Source organism: Lonchura striata, chromosome 8 (assembly GCF_050655825.1).
Source record: "Lonchura striata isolate lonStrDom1 chromosome 8, ASM5065582v1, whole genome shotgun sequence".
In the NCBI taxonomy this organism is placed as follows: Eukaryota; Metazoa; Chordata; class Aves; order Passeriformes; family Estrildidae; genus Lonchura; species Lonchura striata.
Genome location: NC_140710.1, coordinates 14,402,701 through 14,425,290, shown reverse-complemented (window position 1 = coordinate 14,425,290; position 22,590 = coordinate 14,402,701). Strand labels below are relative to the sequence as shown.

General features: G+C 39.9%; 3 protein-coding genes across 3 annotated transcripts; 1 reads left to right on the top strand and 2 right to left on the bottom strand.

Moving 5' to 3' along the window:
• Positions 1-709: 709 nt before the first annotated feature.
• Positions 710-11,832, bottom strand: SPATA1 (spermatogenesis associated 1). The gene is given in 12 exon segments (XM_085586034.1): positions 710-947; positions 1,695-1,854; positions 3,034-3,052; positions 3,231-3,386; positions 4,184-4,303; positions 4,863-4,921; positions 5,071-5,197; positions 5,665-5,910; positions 6,025-6,344; positions 6,427-6,479; positions 8,487-8,631; positions 11,606-11,832. Coding segments are annotated over 12 exon segments (1,737 nt in total). The 3' UTR covers positions 710-842.
• Positions 11,756-15,493, top strand: GNG5 (G protein subunit gamma 5). Its single transcript, XM_021526944.4, has 3 exons — positions 11,756-11,911; positions 13,013-13,168; positions 15,251-15,493. The coding sequence occupies exons 1-2, from the start codon at positions 11,831-11,833 to the stop codon at positions 13,136-13,138; spliced, it is 207 nt and encodes a 68-aa protein (XP_021382619.1). The 5' UTR covers positions 11,756-11,830; the 3' UTR covers positions 13,139-13,168; positions 15,251-15,493.
• A 922-nt stretch (positions 15,494-16,415) lies between these two features.
• Positions 16,416-21,960, bottom strand: RPF1 (ribosome production factor 1 homolog). The gene is made up of 9 exons (XM_021526931.3): positions 21,791-21,960; positions 21,653-21,709; positions 20,479-20,559; positions 20,023-20,118; positions 19,129-19,282; positions 18,505-18,587; positions 17,406-17,587; positions 17,193-17,319; positions 16,416-16,833 (listed from the first exon to the last, which is right to left on the bottom strand). Exons 1-9 carry the CDS (start codon positions 21,944-21,946, stop codon positions 16,792-16,794), a joined length of 978 nt encoding a protein of 325 aa, XP_021382606.2. The 5' UTR covers positions 21,947-21,960; the 3' UTR covers positions 16,416-16,791.
• Between the last annotated feature and the right edge of the window lie 630 nt (positions 21,961-22,590).

Below are 22,590 nucleotides of genomic sequence, written 5' to 3'. Positions count from 1 at the left end.
TTCTGCTGAATATAATAACATCTGGTTTGCAAAGAGGCAAAGAGTGGAGCTGGGAAAAAAAATTCTATGAAGAGGTTTCTGATTTCTCTTTCAGAGAATTGTTAATCTCAGGGCATGCTTGACCTTGGAATTAAGGAAAGGCAGAATATGCAAGAGTGTAAATTGGAGCAGGAACATCTTTATACTGGTCCAAGAGAAAGCTTTCAGGCAAGCTTTCTAACTACAGAAGACACTTTATGGCCATGTGCCTTTCCTAATAAAGGAGGAAACAAAACCAGCTAGATATGGAATAAAGTGAGATTATCTGAGATTTTGTTTATGCTTCATAATAATACATGGGTAATTTATAGATAGGCATATTTATAATGGCAAAAACATAACTCCAGTAAATAGTCAAATAAAGGATTACTGTTGTTGCAGTTCTACAGAAACTATTTTAATAATTTCTAAGAAATAGAGTGTGGGAGACTAAAAATAAGAACGGGCAGTTACAGATTTTAGGTTTATTTCTTAGCAGATATGTAGTTAATAGAAAAAACGTCAGCATAGCACTGGGATGTTACACAATTAACTAATTTGCACCTTAAAAATAGTAGCTTAGTTTTAGACATGTTACTAGCTTAAACTGTATAAGTAGCTGACTAATCTTACAGTAAGTGAGATTTAAAAAGAAGCAAGCTACATTACCTCTGTAGCATAGTATACAAATTCCACAACATTTATATAGTTAATGTGTTTTTACAAAGTAAATTCAAGAACATACAAGTAAATGCTTTGAAATTCTCTTCTATATACACTGGAGAGCTGCTGCAGACTTCACAGATATTAGTCATGTCATCTTCTTAAATTCCTGATTTTCTGGACTGGAGAATTAAAGCAGAATGAATCTTCTTCTGTGTCAGTTCTGCTCTCAGTGCTCGTAAATCAGATGCTGCCTGCTTTCTCATCTGCAAAAGAACCCATCATTTAAGGAATGGCAATTTAAGGAAGCTTTTTTTGGAGCTGACATGCATATAGGTTTATATAACTAAGACTGAATTTTATACAGGATGGCTGAATACAGGATATATCTTTAATCTTTGAAATTTTACATGTTCTGGCACTACTTTGTTCTGTACTTTGCCTTGATGTTTGTGAGACAACTGCAAATTAGTTGTTCTTTCCACTCCTTGCTAGACAATGGAAGTCATAATAATTGCAACCACCCTGGAGTACCCAGTAAACAGGAGTATGGGCAATCCCTGTGATGTAGAACACTCCTATTAGCTTTCAGAGCTTGAAAGCTGCCCAGTGTGAAGGCATATACTAAACTACCTCTTCCTTCTAAAAATTCATAGGCAACACTGATATGGAATAAAGCAGATGAAGAAGTCTGCCATCTGCTTAGATGTATTTCTTCAATTACCTTTTGAATGAAATGAGAATTGTATGAATAGGATTGTGAACCTTGGCTCACAATCATAGTGCATTGAGTATCTAAGTTGTTTGAATGCCATGCATTCCAAATTATTTGATAACCTGTGTTCTGGAGTAATTTAGCTCAAATGCTAAAGTCACAACACCTAACACCTTAAAACTAACAGCATAAAACAAGAACTGTTTAGCAAATATCAACATCATCTAATAATTGAGACATCCTAGTTTTTTTCAATACATTGCCACATTTTGACTGTTCTAATTAAAAGGCACAGTACCTTAATTTCTATTAGGAGTCTCATTTTTGTATCATCTAGCTTCCTCCTCAGTTGATGGAGTTCATGCTGCACTGTAGCAATCCGGATGATTGTGTAATTCTGTGTGAAACAACAACAAACCTCTAAGTGCAGCATTAGTGTATCTGCTCCCTGGGTGTTACTTCAGCACCCAGAAGCAATCCTCCAACAGCCTCTTTCCACTTCCCCTGCCTTCCCACCCTGCTGATGCCTGCCTGGCTGCACGTCGCTCAGGAGGTCTGGGGAGCAGCCCTGTGCTCAGCCTAAGAGCTCAGGAAACCCTGGCTCCCTTCTCAGGGTGCTGGCCACCACAGAACCTCTGTGGGACTGGTGCATCTCTGTGTGCCTAGCAAGGGAGACCAAAACACCCCACCCCTGATATGCCCCTCAAAATAATGTGTCTGAACATAGCCAGCTGTTGGAGGATGACTCTATGCCAGGTAACAGAGTGGCTGTCAGAATGGCAGTCTTAGGAGGGTTTTAAACACAGACTCAGCTGGCTGTTACTGCAGAAAATGCTCTTTCTTTAATATCTTGTAAAGAAACATGCTTGCTACCTGCCCTTGGTTACAAAACTCTTCAGGTCTGATAAAAAATTCAGAGGTACTGATGCTTTCTACAGAACCTGCAGAAGCTGTTTGAATCGTTGTGAAATAACCTTTATTTTACCTAACTGGATAACATAATTTAAGGCAATGCAGGTGCCATTTAGGGCTTATCTCTAGCTTGAATTGCAGCTCCATGCTACTACAGAGTTACTGCTTCACATACCCAAATTTGGGGTTTTTTAAATACAAATTCCCCATGCTGCACAGTGCAGTGCAACCATATCCTTAGAGAATAACCGAAGGAATGAGCTTGTCTCCTTTCAACGAGCTATAAGTAATATTTGAGACTTGTAATAATTTATCTACATTTAAGCACAAAGAGAAAGCTCTCAAAACATCAAAATTATTAAATCTCATCTCTGTGTATCAGGGATGTGACTTAGGGAAGTTAGTTTTAAGTATAAACTTGAAAATAATTTTATTAAGAAAATTTGTGTGAAATTTCAATGAGATTTGACCTTGTTAAAAATCAAGGTTTGTCAAGCTTGTCACAACAGGTTTGGAAGTTCTATGTCATAAGCTGAATGACATTGGATAGGAGGAATAAACATTATTATGCTGCAATTTACCTGAAGCCCTATCAACAAACCCTAAAGGCAGATTAGAATATGCCAAGCTGGCCTGGGCCTCAGAGAGAAGCATCCTGCAGTAGCTCTCTGAGCACTGCACATACATGAGACACAACTTGAATAGTTTAGGAAAGCCAGAACAACCTCAACTTTATAAGATAGGCTACAAATGAAAAAAAAAAGTGGAAGGAAACACTGCAACCTTGAATTTTTCTAGCATGCTATTACACAAAATGAGTCTTCTTGGAGCTATTGGTTAGCAAACTGCTCTCTCTGTAATTAAGCTCACTGACAAGGAGACAAATCTTTTCACATTGGTTTCAGTGTAATTTCTCAATCACTGCAAATTCCAGAATAAATTAAAAGTGTACCATAGTATCTCCTCAGCTTATTTTGTTCCAGTAGCCCTTTAGCTTTTTTGCTCAGTTCTTCTCAAGTTTTTTCCATGTGCCTTCTGTCTTCCTTCATTTGTTGCAATTGTTCAACCATCTTGTTTTCTAAAGATATTATAATTATATTTAGCAAGCATTTGAATACCCTAAGTAGAAAGGATCAGTCAAGACTTTTGTAATGCACTCATTGCAAACTATGCCAAAAGCTCTGTCAGAACAAGCAGTAGAAACAATTTCATTTTAATCAGATTTCATTTTAATCTAACTTTTCAGAATATCTGGTGCTTTAGAAAAAGGGAGAAACCCAGCATGCATCCAGGCTTTCACACACACAGGCAAACAAACATCTTTCTATATGTTTAGACAATATATCACTAAAACTATGTAATCAAGAAATTAAGAAATATATTCACTCCATACATTGCAAACTCTTGCCAATGAAGACAAAAAAGCCTTCAAAGGACTATTTCCTGCTTAAAATACATTGCAATATAAACTGTAGAGAAATCTTGCCTTAAACTCCAGCTGGCAGGACAATATCTCCGACTTCCACTAGTCTGCAACAATAGGTCTAACACTTAACTTCTCATTATCCTCATCCTCAGCAACACCACTTGTGACTTTCTTTGCTACATTCTCACTTAAGCCTGCAGTATTTCATCTGATCTCCCTCCTTTTCCCCTTCCATCCACTTGACAAGTTAGCTTTTCTAGTGCTGGAAGCCTGCCAAGCTCTAGGACAGCCCATGCAATCATAAATACCTGAAATTTTCTATTCATAAATTAAAATTTGTAACAATACTGGGAATTAATGCATGTATAGTGTAGATATTTATGTCTTCATTGACTCCAGTCTTGATTAAATGTTCACTTCCTTGCAATTTCTTGGAATCATGTACTCACTTGCTGCCTGAATTACAGGAACTTGAGCTGGATTTACAGTAAATGCCAAAAAAGGTGGACTAGAAGCTGAAATACACTCTTTTGGACAAGTAAGATGATTTTGCTTGTTTCCATCTGCCTATAGAGTCAAAAGACACAATGAATCCTGAATAGTTACATTAGACACATGCCCTGAAAGTGGTCTGAGTGAACGAGAAGGCTGAATTTGATTTCTGCAGATAGGGGTTTTTATTCTGTTACAAGGACACATGACCACTAAATTACAAAGAGCTGGATCTCTGCAAACAAAATGAGAACACTGAACACTTCCCTCACAGAGAACATACAGACTCATGCTAATGGCTCTTGTCCATGCCCATAATCCCCAAGTTACTGAGTCCCATGCAAGACCAGGAACTAAGGGCCTTTAAACAGCCACCTGGTTTGCTAATTATGAAATCAAAAACTGCCAATTTCTAAACTAAAACTTGTAATTGCAGATTTTAGTTGTTTAGAAATATATTTTATATTCATTATAAAATCTGCTAAGTAGCAGTGCATGAATTAACTTTTCTCAATTATTCTCAAATCTTTAATATTTACAATGAGTCACCAGTCTTACAAAATTAGACTGTTTCTAGGTGGAGGACTATATTTATTGCTCAAGATAAGTAGAAATGTTACCTTGAAAAACATATATGATTATCCAGTTTTTCAACAAGACCAGCTCTAGTCTTTTTAGGTTTGTTTTATTGCAAGCTAAAATAAAATAAAAAAACAAGTGAAAGTTCATTGAGCAAAATGTTTTCTTTGCCTCCTTTTCTTTTGTTTGTTTGAAGTCTATAAAGTAAGTTTGTATTAGTGAATTAGTATTATCCATTATTTTAGAAGATGCATTATTTGCTAACCTTTGTTTTTTGTGAACATAATCTGTAGTTTGGTCTTCCATTATTTTAACAATTTCAGCATCCTGTGTCCTGTCTCTTCTTAATTTGGTATCTTTTTGATGCTCATTATTTTCCATGTTTGCTAGTTCTGTGACAGGATAGTGATGACAAAAATACATAGATTACACTTGCAAAAATCAGGCTGGTTTGACTGTCAATGACTGGACTTTCCAACCTGTTCTGGAAATTCAGTGAATCAGCACAGCTGATTGTGGTGTTATCTCTAGGATTTGGAAATGTTCTATGAATAACAGAAGAAAGAAATCAAGGCAAAAAAAAGGTATTTTTGTTATTAGAATTTGTATCTGACTAATTCTGGTGATTAGACAATGTATCAGCTATAGTAAAGTGTTTATATCAGCATAGAGTGATAATGAAGGATTCACAAGGTAAAACCACATCTCTTTGAAAGATATCATCATTATTTAAAAAAAAATGGAATATTGTTCTGATAGTGCTATTCCTGTTTAAACTTTAATTACAGATTTCTTAAAATTTATCTTTCCTTTCTAGAACTCTTGCTTTAGCAAAAAAGACAATAATAAGCATGTGTACCTTTTTTATATTTAGTGTGATTTTGGGGTCTTTCGTTACCCTGGCCTTGTTCTTCACTGTGGTTTACATGAGTAAGAGCAGTTCCTGTGGCTTTGTAATTCCACTTAGGAGCATTGCAGTCTTCTTGATTTTGGCTGAGATGATTCTGCTCAGAGGTCTGTAATACAGGGTCACACATTCCAGACTCCTGGTCTGCAGGATTTGAATGACTTGGTGTGAGGAAAGGTCCATCAGATCCACTTTGATCTGCATAATAATTGATAATATGAAACAGAGATATTATTTTACTGTAAATGTTAACTATAAGATTTATTTTTCTTCTCATTCATCACCCTCCTTCACTACACTGGTAAAGCTTACCTTTTTCTTCAAACTTTCGAATACTGTTGTTATTGTCTTGCTTATTGTTTGTGTGTGAAACTGGAACAGGCTCTTTCTCACCCCATTCCACAGGACTGGGCACTTCCAGATTTTCTACCTGATGCCTGCTTTGTATACTTTGTAAAAATGGTTTGCCTTTTTCAAGTTTCTGTTGGGAAAGGCTGGATAATCTTGATCCATAACCAAACCTATTAGCTTCTTCACTAACGTGATGTTTTTGTTGTGGTGATGATGGCAAAGGATAAGCATTTTCAGAATATTCCACTCCAGGTAATAAGTATAATTCAGGATGAAGTGAAATTACAGAGTTTATCCATCAGACAAGACAAAGAAAATGTCCAATGCAAAGTTTCTGAAAATGGTACCTTGCAAGCCATGCAGTAAGGAGGAGCAAATTACTTCAGTTCCACTTCTGTTTCCTGCTTTGCTTTCACCTCAGAAGATAAAGTATGGAAGTGTAACAAATACAGTACTTTTTTCATCAATAGTGTTGCATGTGACATATGAATTGTATTGTCATTTTTACATACTGCATTCTGTTATAACCCTCACTATAATCTGTAGTGGCCTTATGGGGTAAAAGTATCTCAGACTACATTTGTATTTTCTGACAGAGTTCTGAAACTGTCTATTTTCAAAATCTTACTCAGATCCACAAGATTACATGCATGTACTGAATGTTTTATTGTCCTTTGCACTTTCTCTTATGGTTCAAAGGACATGATCCAACAGTCACAGGAAGAGAAAATTTTCAACTTTATCAAAAGTTGCTTCAAGCTGAATCTGGACAGAAATGCTGAGTCTCACATAATTTTCTCTATTTACCAAACACAGTATTGCAAAATATTGAATGTATATGGGAAAAAATTTAATATTATCCTATGTCTTCTTGTATTTATTGTTTTCCTTCATATTATTTCTATGACATACACTTTCACATTTCAACAGCTGTCCTAAAAACAAACTCTAAAATAGTCAATATATATTTGAAAGATGTGCTCCAATGTAAGGAAAAGAAATCTGAGCTTACATTCAAATAATTATATTGAATTAAACATACAGGTTATATGCAATAAAGGAAGAGCAAATGAACGTGAATTTAGTTTATGTTTATCTTTTCATTTAAAAGACCCTTGCTTGCAAGCAGGGCACAGCTCTTAGTTCTGCTTACATTGTTAGAGTTGTGAAACAGAAGACTAAGGGGAGAGAACACTCAACAAATATTTGATCATGGAGATGTAATTCAATGAGGTTACCATGACCCTAAACAACAAATAAAGCAGTTGGTTTATTGCTTTACACTTTGTTATAAAGTTAAACATCAAGCAACAGTACCTCAAAGAAAATACCTCAGAGAAAAACAATCTTTCATTTGTCTCTATAAATCTTCATGTATGTTACCAGTATCTTTATTTCTCTATTAACATAAAATACTTTATTCATTTTCTGACATTATAAAGGCTGGAAAATTTCTCCATTTACCTCTGAACTATGTGGAGAAGAAAATTAATCATCTTACTTATTATCATCCAGTTAAGAAGACCTCAATTCACTGAAAACATATGCCTACTTTCCAATTTAGATTGTATCACAGTCTTTTAAGTTTCTTTTAATGTTTTTCCACCTAGTTTTTGCATATTACTTAGCATTTATTCTAATCTTCTATGAGAGTGATTTTAGTGATAATTCAACTGGAAATGAAATAAAGAATGGCACCAAATTTCCTGTTTGTATTTAATTTCCAAATCCATGAGAAAGAGGTGAAGTGAGACTTGGAAAAAGTGTTCTATACTTACATATATTACTTAAATCTTTGTGTATTACATGAACAAACCTTCAGTTGGACTAATTTTGAAGTTTATTTAATCTTTAGCTATACTTTGTAAGATAAATATGTAGAATTGGTGTGAGGACCAGTTATGATCCACACATGTAGGGGTTTTATTACTTACATCTCAGGCTGTATTATTGGACTAAACAGTAGAACATCTAGAGAAGCTTTCATTCAGAGAATTATGTCTTAAATGCTTTTGGGCAGGTCACAGCAGGAGCCATTAGAGGAACTCTGACTGAGCTTCCACTGCAAATTTGTCAAATTAATTATTCCCAACTGTGTACAGGTAGTAATGGACTTAGGGGTTTAGGGTTTTTTTAATGCAACCAGATTTATCACATTTAATCCATGGACTTATCAAAACCATTATATTTTCAATGGATGGCAACTAATTACACCTGTTGCTTTAAAGGGTATTTCTAATACAACTGTCCAGCTTTGCCTTTGTACTTGGAGAAACAGATATGCTCTGACAAGAGCTTATGCTGCAGCATGTTTAAATGAAATTTATCTCTAATTTATGTGATACTATCTCATCTGCAGGAATTAAATCTCTGCTTTACATTATAAAACAGAAGAGCACCAAAAAAAAAAAACAAAAACTTACCACTGCTAGTTTTTTCCCAATGCATTTTAAAAATCTGAATTTATCTGTGACTGGCACTCCACCCAGGTACTCTCCAAGCCTCTCCCGCAGCACTCTTAATGTGATGTGAGGAGACACCCTAGAATGTTGTCATACATTAATACATCTGTAAGATCAAATAATGATGGCTAGTTAGTAGGAGGGGGAAGATAATGGTCTGTACGTGCTGGCTTGCACAGACAGAATGACCAAAACTGAGAACTGTGTCCTAGAACTGAACCCAGTTACAGCCAGTCTTGGTGTGGCACTGAGAACACTGCACTGTAAGGGCTGTCCTAACATTAACCAGCAAGATTCACATTGTACCAGCCTCATGCAAAGGGAGAATATGGAAGCAGACAAAATATGAAATTTACTTCTTCAGAATGCTGTTGCTCATCTGCAGATGAAGAACAACACCTCTGGAAGCTACAGTCATGCACTTCCATTTAAGTGACACAGTTTCATGAGGCTGCACCAGGACTCTTGAACATTCCCTTCAAGCACCCAGGGCTAGAGGAGCCTTCAGCACTGTCCACTTTAAGCAGCAGGCACATTCCTTTGCTTTTGTCTTCTCCAGCACAAATTCACAGTTGGGTGTGTGCATGCAAATGTATTTCAAATAAAAACCAAACACTGTAGTGTGAACATTTCTACCATGATTTGAGAATGAGAATGCTGACACAAATATGAATTGCATCATTTAATGTACTACATATATTTAGGTAATATATTTAGGTAATATATTTAGGTAATGAGCCCAGTAGAAAAATCACTACCGAATAAAAAGCATCTATCTCAGCACAATAAATCCAAATGTTCCAGTGGCATACCAAATACCAATTGTTCTATGCTGCCATATAAGAAACCAGGGAACAAATGCAGACTGTTAATCACCCACACTGATTTAATGGTAGGATGATTTTGGCCCAGGCAGCTCTCAATCCTCAGGCAAAGCACAGGCATTGGGGGATAGCACGTGGCATTCTCAGCAAACAGTATACACAAGAACCTGCCAGGCCTTCCATTTGAACAGGTCTTCAACATTACCCTGTCAAGGTTTGTTTGCACTTGCAAGCAGCCCTACAGGCCTTCAGTTCACACCTCAAGCATGTAGTAAAAGATCATAAAACTGCTCTGGAGCACAGGCAGGAGGCAGAGGAGACCAAAGTCTGCAGAGTGGACACATCTACAGTGTATAATGGGGGGAAAGTATCTAGGTATCCAGATCCTGAGATATAGGGCAGAAATTTATCTAAAAAATTATTTGCCAGTGCAGCTGCTAGGAAAATACAATAATATTAGTCTGTCACTTGCTGCCACTGGCTGGCAGAAAACAGTCACATACCAGTCACTTGCTTCAGGGTGTCCCTTTAAAAGTTAAAACTAGAGTTCATTACAACCATCTCATCTAGAAATAATAAAAGTTTGGCTTCTATGGTGAGGAATGAGGAATGAAAAAAAATCTCACAGAGGCTAAGAAATCAAGTTAATGGGAACAAGAGCTCAGGGCCGTAGACAATTACACCCTTAACATCTTCCTCTAATTTCACAGCTAATGGAAGTGGCCTGTACTTTGACCTAGGAATCCTTTGGAAAGCTGACTCAGGCAGCACTAGGATTGTCAAGCTGACTGAACAACACAGTTATCAACAGCTTCCAAGCCACAGGAATATCAGCAAGGCTGCTATTCCCTCTCCTGGATTATAATAAAAGAGGTTTGTTGTTTTTTTTTTTTTTAAGACAGTGATTCACTGGCCAGGTACTAGTTATTGTTAATGCTAATGTACTGCAGCATTGCATAGTACCCATAGAAGAATTAATTAGCAATTATCTAAGAGTCATTAGCAAGCAACAATACCCAGGCAGATATAAACCCACTGAAATCAGTGAGGATCCTAATTTAATTTGATGCCTCAGTGAAATAAACTTACACTAGAAAATATAGGGCAGTGGCAGATGTCCATGACCTGAAATGAGGTTACCACTTTAGACATGTATTCTACACCTCTGCTGCAGACTAGAACAGCAAACAAAATGGGTATATGCACTTATTTTCTCTGGTTTTGCTCAGCCTTTCAACAAAAGTAGCTGTGAGAATGAATACATTCTGCCCTATGTGCTCATACCTGACTGCTGTCAGTCTTTTCAGCTACACTGTATATTGTCTTAAGTAGGTAATACGAGACTCAATTAAATTAATTAAAATGTCTATTCCCCACAGTTTTAGCTGAATTGACAGGTTTTGCACAGATGTAGACAAGGTGCATGTAAAAGCTCTGTTTCAATACACATCTTTACATTATCTGATTTTTCTACAACTTCTCGCCACACTAGATACTAGATTTTGTGAGCAAAGTGTTTAGGAGTATAAAAAAAACTTACAAAATTATGACAGATTAAAAATGCAACTCCCTGTGCCAGGTTTGAGCCTAGGGCTGGGAACCAGGGTATTCTTTCACTAGGTCCTTTAAACAGCTACCTGAGAGCACACCCAGTACATGGTGTTGTGCACAGCCTTTCACTGCTCAAGAAGAAAGAGGAAATGCTGCTGGTTCATGGGCTGTAACATATCCCCTTGAGAAACAAGCATCAGCTCTTCCTCTGGACTGACAGAGCTCAGATCATCATACCCCTGTTCCTGGGAACTGACAGGCTACTCGATAGATCTCTCTAATCCTCTCCTCCTTGTATCCCAGCTACTTCTAATTCACCTGCTCTTGAGTACAGTGACCAGACCTTCCAAGTCTCACTCTGGCGCTGTGGAATTAAGATTTCCTCATGCCAGTGGGAAATACCTACTTAACAGGGCCCGTGTCTTTCCCTGCAAGCTCCCGAGCGTGGCACCCCACGACGGCGCCGTCACTGCCCGCCGGAGGCAGGCACAGCACGGGCTCTGCCACGGCTCCCTCGTACAGGGGAGATGCTGCACCTCGCAGCGCCTGGTGTCACCCCATGCCGCACTTCACTGCCGCTCCCGGGCACTTTCTGCAGTGAACCAGGACTAGCAAACTGATCCTCCAGGCTACAGTCAGCACTCAAACTGCCAGCACGAACTCAGTGAGGAACTTCATTCATTGCATCGCAAAATAACCTCCAACCTTGGAACCCAGAGGCTATTATCACTAAGATTCGCCACCTCGGTGTTCGAGTCCCCAGCATCAGCGCCCGGGGGCGGGGGCAGTTTCTGCGCGGCGGGCGGGTCCCGTCCCGGGCACACGGCCGGCCCCGCCCGGGCCCCCTGCGCAGGCGCCGCGGCCCGGAGTTGTGGCCGCGCCGGGAAGTTGTGCCGGGAGAGCCGAGCCGAGCCCGCCGCCGACCCCGCCATGTCGGGCTCCTCCAACGTGGCGGCCATGAAGAAGGTGGTGCAGCAGCTGCGCCTGGAGGCGAGCGTGACCCGCGTGAAGGTGAGCGCGGAGCCGCGACGGGACGGGACGGGACGGGACGGGACGGGGCGGACGCGCCGCCATTTCACCGCCCCGGGCCGGGGCCGCGCCCGGGCCGGGCCGGGGCCGCCGGTTCCCACCTGCCCCGCCCCGCGGACCCGGCTGGGCGGCGGCGCCCCGGCTTCTCCGCGCTTCTGCCGGGGCTCCGTCGGGGTTCCCCCGCCGAGGCGAGCCCGGACCGGCAGCGCGGCCGCTCCACAGCCACGCCTGCCCGGGCTCGGCCGCTCGCTCCCCGCCGCCCCTCGGGCCGGGGGCCGCTCCCCGGCCGAAGCGCTCCCCGGAGCGATGGACGCGGCCCGCGCCGCCCGTTCGTGCCCTCGGGGCCGGGAGCGCCCTTCCTTCGGGCTCTGCCGAGAGGCCGCCTCAAAAGGCTGGGCTGGCCCCGGCACGGCAAGATGGAGATGTCGCTGCCAGGCACACGAAGTGCGTTGAACTTGTGCCGCGCCGGGGCGAGACCGCGCCTGGCACGGCGGAGAAACCGGGCAAACTGCAGACGCTGAGTGTCAGTGGAAGATGCAACTTTTTGAAACTTCGATCGTTCTATTTTATGAGTTCAGGGTTACGGCAAAAAAAAGCAAGACAAAGAATTTTTCACTGTTCAGTTTTTAGGAAGGTACAGCATGCCAAAACCCCCATTGTCTTTATAAGGGTGCTCAGAACCCCATTGTCATATCATAAGGATGGCTTTCCAAGGGAGCCTGAAATATGAGTTCAGTCGAGTAGAACATGTTAAACCATAAGACAGTATTTTTTAATTGTTTATGCTAGAAAAAGGATCTTCATATATTTAATAAAATAATCTCCAAGATCTTGCTCATGTGTCACCCTTCATACTTAAAAGTTTAACAAGAAAACGAAAACTTCCAAATCACTTCTCATTCTTATATTGTTCATCTTATGTATTTAAGAAACAAAAAAACTACAATGAAATTATTGCATAAAATCTACATAAACTGTATTGCAGAATAATTTAGTAGTATTCTTTATACTTTTCAACATAAAAACCACATCCTCGGTAAAGAGTGTTCAGTGAATTCTAATACCAGCTTTTGTTATAATTAGGTTTCTCAGGCTGCAGCTGACTTGAAGCAATTCTGCCTGCAGAATGCACAACATGATCCCCTACTGACGGGAGTATCATCAAGTACAAATCCATTCAGACCCCAGAAAGTTTGTTCATTTTTGTAATTATGTCAACAACTTCGGTATCTTTCAATGGTAAGTTCTTGAATTACAATTCATAAACTCTTTTGTCATTTAAATGAGACAGGCTCTATGAAAGGCATTCAGTAACAAGTATCTGACTTGTGCAGGTGGTGTTGGTCTAGATCCCATTTCTGGTCCCTTCTTCCCTTTTCTGGTCATAGCTCTGTACTGGACACTTGCTGGCCGTAGGCATTATGAGCAGCACTTTGCTGTTGCAGAGATTCCACCAGTTTGTGTTGCTATAGCAAAATGGTGGGACCAGCTACTACTGAGCTGCTATTTGGACTAACACAGATGAACAATAATTGTGCTGTGCTCTCTGTAAGGGTATTACTTCCCTTTTCTCACATAGAATTAATCACCTGACAGCATATGTGGTGAATCCTGATTTTGGCAGATAAAACAGATTTCAGTTCTTAAACTTTTAAAGAACAATTCCAAAAACAGATTAGTGGTGGTGATCCCCAAGAAGAGCACTGACCACTGTCGGGGGGAGATGCCCTCTCTGCCAAAAGAAAAACGTATATACTTTTTAAGAAGTATTTACATTTAAAAGCCCATACACCACTCAAGTAAGCTACTACAGGAGTAGCAGTTTAAATAACTAGAAACAGTGGAATACTCATTTGGATTTTCATTCCAGAACTTTTATAGATTCATTAGCACTACTGCTATCACTCATCTGCCATTTTGGTGACTAGATTTTAGGCTAAGCTCTTTAGAAAGGTGAGTTTTAGATCCGCAATAGTTTCACCAAAATTCAGTCACAATAACTTGGTTATTTTGACCACAGTAAATGCATGCATGATGATGTTGCCATGTTGCCTTTTCCTGTTGCCCCTTGACTTAAATCTGTTGGAGATGAGAGCACAGATGTTATTTCAAAGCACCTGCTACACAGTTAACTGTAGTTCATAATCCTTACAAATCTCATAGCGAGTTTTAACCTTGAAAAATTCTGTTTATGTAGCTGACTTCTATCATCCAAAGAATTGTAGTTTCCTAGATTTAAATTGTGCTGTTAGGCAGCTTTATTGAAAGGTGTCCACAGTCAGATTGAATTGTTAAAATTATTCTCCCCTCAAGCAGACAGTAGAAAAGTTCCAGATGTGTGTGCTAGCAGTATAACCATGTTTAAAGACCAGAGTAGTAACAGTACAGAAGTTGATACTTAACCATTTAACAAGCAAAACCACTTCCCACATTGTTTTGAGCAGAGGATTACAACAGTATAATTGAAATGTGCTTCAGAGTTCTTGTAGCTTTTAAAGTTACTTCTATTGTGAATTTTTGCCAATTACTATTATTTAAAAAATACTCTTGGGTGCTACACAAGTGTAGCTTCAGCTGTAAGCACTAATCCAAGGAAGAAATCAGATCATCTCTAAGCATTATAGACTGATAATTTATACAAAGGCAAATAAACTGTACTTAATCTGTGACACACACAATTTCCCACCGGGGTTTGCCAAGGTTAAGAAATTCCTGGATTCCTGGGTGTGGATGAAGGGAAACAATGTTTCCTCTGTCTCACATCACACCTGCATACACAGGACATAGAAGGCTTAATATTTTCTTTCTGTTACAGCCTTTGGAATGGAACTAAGAATGTTTTAGTTACTCTACCTATATGTGAAACTCCTTCACTTTGCAGCATCTGTTGCAGGCACTTCCTTAAAAAAGGTGATTCCTTGTGTTTTGGTGAACCAGTAGTGTTCGTGTCAGCACCACCTCACTGAAGAGGAAGTGTAATTTGTTAAGTTACACAACAAATTCCTTGCTTTTCAAAGGCAGAATAGAAAGCTGGCGTTTTGGTGAGCACAAAGTGACGGAAACGGCTTCTTCTATCCTTCCACTTGGAAGTTTGGTTCCAAGGAGACACTAAGCTTCAGTTTTTAGAATAGCTTTGATTATCTTATTGCATCTTCAGGCATGACTTAAAGTTTTATTAGTTTCAAAAATAAACAGCTGGGGAAAAAGAGTATATCTTTTCCTAAATAGCTGTTCATGGCATCCTCTGAAACATAAGTATTCTTTGATTTGCCTCATTTAGTAGTGATACCTTTCTAACTAGATTTTGGTTTTGTTTTTCAGATCTTTTAGCATCTTTTCCTACCTGCTGATGTGTGTATGGGCAGAGTGCCTCGAGGAGTGGCCTGGTTTGAAGTCTGGAAAAAGCTTAGCTTTAATGTGCCAAATCTAACTCTTAAAGTGCTACTGTCGTCAAACTTCTTACCATCTACCTCTCCAGATGAACTGTATGCTAGTTATGTATTTCTGTTTCATACGGGAATCAGTTTTATACACCAAGCAAAAAATAAAAGTGTCTTGACTTAGTCTGGTCTTGAAATTACTTTTAAGAATTTTACTAACTTCTGAGTGTGGTTGCACCTCAATCAGTGCATCACTCTGGAGAGCAGAGAGGAGTGTTAATATTCTCTGCTGCTGCAAGTCTGCCTAGGGTTAAGAATCCTTCAGAACAATAAGGCTCCAGCAGTACCATACTTAGAAGCATAACAGAAATAGAACAGAAAAAAAATTGGGACTGTTTATAATTCAGCTATACAGCTGTGCCATATCATAGACATTACATTAAGGCAGAGTAAATTAATAAGTAATTCTACTCCAGGAGATAACTTACTCTATTTGCCTTCTTATTTATTAGGTAAATATGATAAAGCACTTACAGCTGTATATGAAGAGAAAGTAGTTCAAAGAAAACTTGACCTTTTAGCTGCCAGTGAATGTGCCAACTTAAGGCAAAACAGTAGTTTATGTGCAAGTAATACAAACTCAAGTGTTGCTCTGAGGCTGAACAAACATTTTTAAAATTTTAATGGGGAAAACCCTGCTCAGAGACCTCACCCAGTCACTGAGCAGCATTTTTAGATGATAGCTTTATGAACATCCTGTAAGGGGGTTTTATGAATTCTTTCCCCATCCCTTCAACTTCTTTGGGTACACAGACCTCTTGTCAATGTGATACTTACAGAAGAGATGCCTGTAGGAGTTTGCATATTGTTCTTGTAACTTTAGCAACATGCCTATTTTATGCAAAATGCTAATGAAATAAAATACCATGGATTTCATGGACTGCATCCTGCCTTCTCCATGTTCTCTGGATAGGAGAACCTTTTTGGAAAACTATCCCCATACTGTCAGGGAACAGCATACCGTAAGTTAGGAATAAGTTTCAAATATTTATCTCTTACCTGATGAACTGAAGATGTGTGGGTTAACAGAAAAAATAAAATGGAACTGTAAAACTAGAAATACTTTATTTTGAAAATTTCTTTAACCAACATATTTGCCGTCTTTGATGTTGTGAAGCATAATCTGTTTCTAGACCACAGCAGCACTTCTGGCAAATCCTTAGTGATTGCTAAATGATAAGTTGCTAAAACATGGTCATAGTTTTTCCTGCTAAACTGGAAAAAGTCACTGTCCTTGTCACGTTGGCTACAAATAGGAAGAGAGGCACATTGTACTTGATCAGCTGCTGTAGGAATTTTTAATATTTGCTGTTTGTCTTTCTGCAGACAGATACTGTTCAGTATCATCATTAGTAGTCCAAGATCATCCATAGCTAAAAGCAGCTGCTGTATTCTTGGTCACCAGCAATTGGCAGATTTCACTTACAAGTGGAATCTTCTTCTGCTTGTGTCCATTTCTCGACGCTGAAATTTAAAAGGAAAGTTATTTACCAGCAAGGTCTTGCAACAGGATGAAACACAAACAAGGATGACCACTCCATTTTATAGCAGGGCAAACAGTGAAATGCAGTTATTGTAGAGTTGCAAGTAAGTAGTTATGGTATATTGACATTCATTGTCCTTGCTATTTTTATTTTTTACTTGAAATACAGCCAGATGTTTCTGCATTGCATGATTCTCAAAATATACTTCTAAATACTTAAGTTAAATATTTCCACACTGAGAACTGCATTTATGCCACTTTCCTAGGGTAAGATATTTGGTTACATTTCATGTCAGATTTAGCCTCCCCAGGCAGGACTATTATCATTACTAAGATATACCTTATGAATCCACTCATATTCTCCATATTTGGAATCAAAGGTTCCTTTTTGAAGTGACCTCAGCTTCAATGTAAAACGTGGCCCAAGTTCTTGAATTCCCACTTTCTTTTCACTTTTGAAGATATATCTTGGGGAAGAAAATAATTAAAAGTAGGAATTCAGTTACAAGAGTATTCTCTCTCACTGGTAAATGAATATTGTGGAAAATGTCACCTGTGGAATCTGAAGAAGATGTAGTCTCTCTGGTTGTGAAATGTGGCTACTTGTCTTCCAATGAACTGAGGATCGTGTGGGAAGAGAGCAGCAAACATGCGGCCGATGGAATGGCCGAGCCGCGTTGTGAAATTATTCAGGATCACTTCAGGGACGTGTTCCGTGGGCTCCTTCCCTTTTCGCTGAAATTGAAGTAATAAGAATGCAAAGAACAGATTGAATGCAAAAAGATGTTAATGTATTGCCAAAGAAGTGTTTGAAATAGGAAGATGGGGCCAAAAACATGCCCTATCATTCTTTTCAAACACAACCTAAGTTCATAAACAAGTAAAGGAGCAGCTAGTAACATTAGGATCTGTGGTTCAACAATATAAATTCAATGAAAAAGCACAAATAATTTTACGTTTTCTCCTGCACCATTTTTTACTCTTGGCAGAACCTGCTGTAGCAGGTAATACACTTTACCAATCATAGACGTATCATATCATACATAACCTATCATATATATATATATACATACATACCTATCATAGACATATCATACCTTCCTCTGTACTCATACCAGCTAGGGATATATGAGTGCATATGGGCTTCTTCTTTAATAAAAACTAATAAAAGATTACTTACTTCAAAGAAGAAAACCCATTTTACTGCAAATTACTTAGGGCTAAGTAAGCAATACTAAGAAGAGGTGACAGGGCTATAGGAACAAGAACTAGGTTTTATTCAAGACAAACTACATCTAATGAAACCTTTTACACTGTTGATTTTATATACCCTACTGTGTGTATGCCAGACATTGGGTACTTCTTACTGTTGTAGATCATCTCCCATTTAATGACATGATTTTAAAAATACTTGTCAGATTATAAAATACTTGGCAGCTAAAGAAATACAGGAAATAAGCTTGAAAATGGAAATATGCTGCTTATGAAGTAGAATATACTAGTCCTTAGCCTTCTGTTAGCTTACCAAAAAAAACACATTTACAAGGTCAAGCTGAATCATATCAAAATGAAGTTTTGACAGTTGAAGCAGGCTGGATGTATTTATCATTAACCAACAGATAATACATTTTTCAAATGTTTTTGAGTCTCACCTTTATTTCTTTACGCAAACGCACACTACTCATTCTAAAATGGGCAGTTGGACCATCAGGCAGGTGACTTAAAACAAGACCATCTGTGCACCAGGTTAAAGAAAAGGCTGTTAAAATCGAGTATATAATTTACAGAGGAACATTCAATGCAAAATGCAGTATTACATTAGAGGTTTAGATCATAATCTATGCCCAAGGTTTTGTTGTATGTTCAAACACACATTCCCAAAGTAGTTAACTAGCTCTCTGAAGGATGTCCACTACATGCTAACAAGGGTTATCCTCTATTGCTTTCTCATCTAGCAAATTTGTAATATTTTATCTAGCCAGAAAAAAAAAAATAGATCTTCCTTGTCAGAAAAACTTGTTAATTAATCAAACTCTTAAATTTACTGGAATAACAACAGCGCTTATCCATGCATTACAAATAACAAAAAAGTGCCAACATATCTGCACACTTTCTTCAATAATTCCAAGTTCCATTAGTCGTCAGACACTCAGGTTGGCACAGTGATTTTTAGCTCTGTAATTTGCACTGTGAAGAGAAAGAAAACAGAATAAAGTAGATCTCTGATGCACACAACAGAATTGGTTTTTTTCCCTGATAAATACACAAAAGGATACTTGGTATTTTGCGATCTTCATTAATGACAATTAAATCTGTGAAGTCCCTTGCAATACACTGAGGAATGATTCTTTTTAAAGCCAGTCCTCTTCGATAGTAGACATGTGAGTTGGGTATAACAGTAGCCAGCTGCTCACAGAATCTCACTGTTCTCTGCAAAACAGGGGAGTTAAATTGCAGCGTGCAGAACTCAGCACTGAATTCAGTTGTTAGGAGAACAGAGGAACTCAGCACTGAATTCAGTTGTTAGGAGAACAGAGGGTTGGTCATTCCAACTACACTCCCTGAGCATATATTAATTCCAGTATCTTCATAAAGATTTGAAGATAAGCTATTAAATTACTTTATTAAATTACTTCATTCAGTTAGTGCAAAACCACTTATTTGCAATAAAGACTGCAGCACAACAGAGTTTTTTAAGGACTCTTTTTTTCCCCTTCCTCCATCACAGAAAAACAGGAAAATGCAAAAAGCATACTCTCAACACTCATTATTTATAAAGCACTCTGGTTTACAAAAAGTTCACAGCATCTCAAAATACAACATAACTGTTTCTTCATGTACTCATGTCTGAGTTTTCAGATAAACTGCTTGAGGTGTACTTTAAGGCAATTTCTTTTATGGTTTTCAAAAATGTCAGTAATTTTTAGTCGGGCAGTGCTGATGATTTCAATACAAGAACACGTGCACAAGGTTTGGGTTTTTTTTATGCAGGAAACTCAGTGCTAGAGAAACCAACAGATTACATACACATACAAAGATATTGTTGGGCACTAAATAAAATGACAGAAAAATCCATGTGAATGCTATTATTTTCAGTTTGAATGTAACAATCACAGGATGAAAACCCTGGTATCTTATAACTATTTGGTTTCCAAGTAAAACATACATACCCCACGAGGTCGGTCTGATGTGGTAATAAGAATTTTGGGAACAGTCTGCCTATTGAAGTATGGTGCAAATTCATCAGTTGCTTCATCAAAAGCAACCTAGAAGAACAGAAGTTTTGTTAAATCCACCATGTACGAAATATCGGAGGAACAAGTGTTCAATCTGATATAAATTTTAATTCACAAGCTCTGTTCTGTAATTATTCACCTGAAGGCGTGTGGTTTTCGTGTTTTTAAGAATCTAGAGTGATGAACATGGGCAGCTTTTACTACCAGTATCAGTGTTGCAAAAAGCAATTATTTAATAAAGATAATGAAAGAATGACATCACCTCTTAGTAAACCCATCATTTGTAAAAAATAATTCATCAACAGATTAACAGGAAAGTATTCAGCTTCATCAATCAGTTTCTGTCCCTTGTTAGAAAAAAATTATTAACTTATTAGCACATGCAGTTACCTCTTCATCATTGGGATCTACAGTGGTTTCATCATACACTCGCTGATTTTCAATAGTCTTTGGTATGGCTTTTGGAGGTGCCTACAATACATAAAGTTTATTAACATTATATATTGATGTCATTATAAAATGTATTGCATATACCACATTCATACTACCACAATATAGTTTGTATTTCTACACAGAACGGCAAGTATTATTCATTTGATGCCACTTAAAAAAAAAAAAAGTTACATAACTTTGATTAAAATATGCACAGGTCCTGGGACACCAGAGAGCATCAGATGGAGAGAAACACTACTGGAACAATGTCACTTTTCAAAACAAAACAAAAAAAAAAAGGGGAACTTTCTTTCTATTTTTATTTCTTCTTCGGAAGAAAATGATTCTGCTTGTAACTGCAACACATTTTAACCTTGATATCTAGAATTGAATGACTAATAGCCTACCCTACTCTTGTGAGACTACTGTGATACAGGAACTCACATATAACTATCTTCAATCAGTCCAGGGAAGGAAGCAAAACCTTTGTTCATGGCTAAGCTTGGAATCCAGTAGATAACTGGCCTGGGCATGGTTTGGTCAGCTCTGATTGTTTTAATCTACGTGAAAATTAATATTGGAGTATAATTCCTAATAATATCAACATAAATGCCCCAGCAATCACATCAGAAACAACTCTTCAGGAGTGGTTTTATGTCATTAAGTTTAAAACTCGTCCTGCCTGCTTATAGCATCATTTAACACAGGGGCAACAAGGTTTCTGAAGTCTGCTGTTTGACACCTCTGCTAGACAATATCTCTGAAGGCTACCACAGCCAGTGAGCCAGAGAGCATACAATCATAGAATGGTTTGGCTGGAAGGGACCTTTAAAGGCCATCTATTCCGGTGCAGTGAGCAGGGACATCTCTGACCAGACCAGGCTGCTCTCAGCCCCTACAACCTGGCCTTGAACGTTTCCAGGGACAGGGCATCCACTCCACATGCTGTCGCAGTGTTTTGTCACCCTCACTGTATGCACTGCTCCGCTTCCCCGCAGTCTGTGGAGAAACCCTTGGCTCACGCAGCGGAGGAGCCGCAGCCCCGGGCAGGCTGCCGGACCCTCGCCCCGGCGAGCAGCGGCGGGGAAGGAGCGGCCACCGCCACAGCGGCTCCTGCGGCCGGAACCCTTACTTTGTCTCCGAGAGCCTCCCGCTCCTTCCTCCGCTTCTTCTTGAGGGCCAACTTCTCCTGCGGGCAGAGAACAGCGCTCCGTTAGCCAGACCCGCCAGACCCGGGCCTCCCCCGCCCCCCCGCAACAGCCCGCCCCACCTTCCTCTGCTGCTGCTTCCAGCGAAGGAACATGAAGTGCCGACGCTGCTTGTTCTTGATCTCGGACACGCTGAAGGTGGGCGGGAAGAGCACCCGCTCCGGGGCGGGCGGGCCGGCGCCATCCCCGGGCACGGCGCCGCTGCCCTGACCCGCCATGGCGCTGCCGGGGCGGGGCCGACCCCTCACCCTCGGCCTCTGCCCCGCCGGGCGGCGCGGCGCATGCGCGGCACGGGGCTGGCGCGGCGGGCGGGCTCGCTGAGGGCGGGGATGCTGCGGGCGCAGTCACAGAGTGTTCCGAGTTGGAGGGACCCGAGAGCGCCGTCAGTGCAGCTCCTCGGGACCCCAGGAGTCACGCCTCGTGCCAGGCTGATGCTGTAACCGCTGCCCTGGGGAGCTGCTCAGTGCCCAGCCACCCTCTGGGTGAAGGTTTCTCCTGATACCCAGCCTAAACCTGCCTGACTCAGCTTCAGGCCGTGCCCTGGCTCCTGTCACTGTCCCTGAGCAGAGATCAACCCTGCCGCTCCTCCTCCCCTCACGAGGAAGTTGTGGCTGCAGTGAGCTCTGCCCTCAGCCTCCTCCAGCCTGAACACACCCGGTGCCCTCAGCTGCCCTCACAGCTTCCCCTCAAGGCCCTTCACCATCTTCATGGCCCTCCTCTGGACACTCTCTAATAGTTTAATGTCTTTCTTACACTGTGGTGCCCAAAACTGCATGCAATACTCAAGGCTGAGCGCAGAGCACAGTCACTTCTCTCGACCCACTACATGTCAGGTCTCATTGCTCAGCAGACAGTGAACCTG

What these genes read in the sequence shown, in the direction of transcription:
- GNG5 (XM_021526944.4), top strand. Translation starts at nt 11,831, where the DNA reads ATGTCGGGCTCCTCCAACGTGGCGGCCATGAAGAAGGTGGTGCAGCAG. An exon ending in CGAGCGTGACCCGCGTGAAG is followed by an intron (nt 11,912 to 13,012) that starts GTGAGCGCGGAG and finishes TGTTATAATTAG; the next exon opens with GTTTCTCAGGCTGCAGCTGA.
- RPF1 (XM_021526931.3), bottom strand. Translation starts at nt 21,946, where the DNA reads ATGGCGGGTCAGGGCAGCGGCGCCGTGCCCGGGGATGGCGCCGGCCCG. An exon ending in GTTTGCGTAAAGAAATAAAG is followed by an intron (nt 17,588 to 18,504) that starts GTGAGACTCAAA and finishes CTTCAATTTCAG; the next exon opens with CGAAAAGGGAAGGAGCCCAC. An exon ending in ATCTTCTTCAGATTCCACAG is followed by an intron (nt 17,320 to 17,405) that starts GTGACATTTTCC and finishes TTCTTCCCCAAG; the next exon opens with ATATATCTTCAAAAGTGAAA.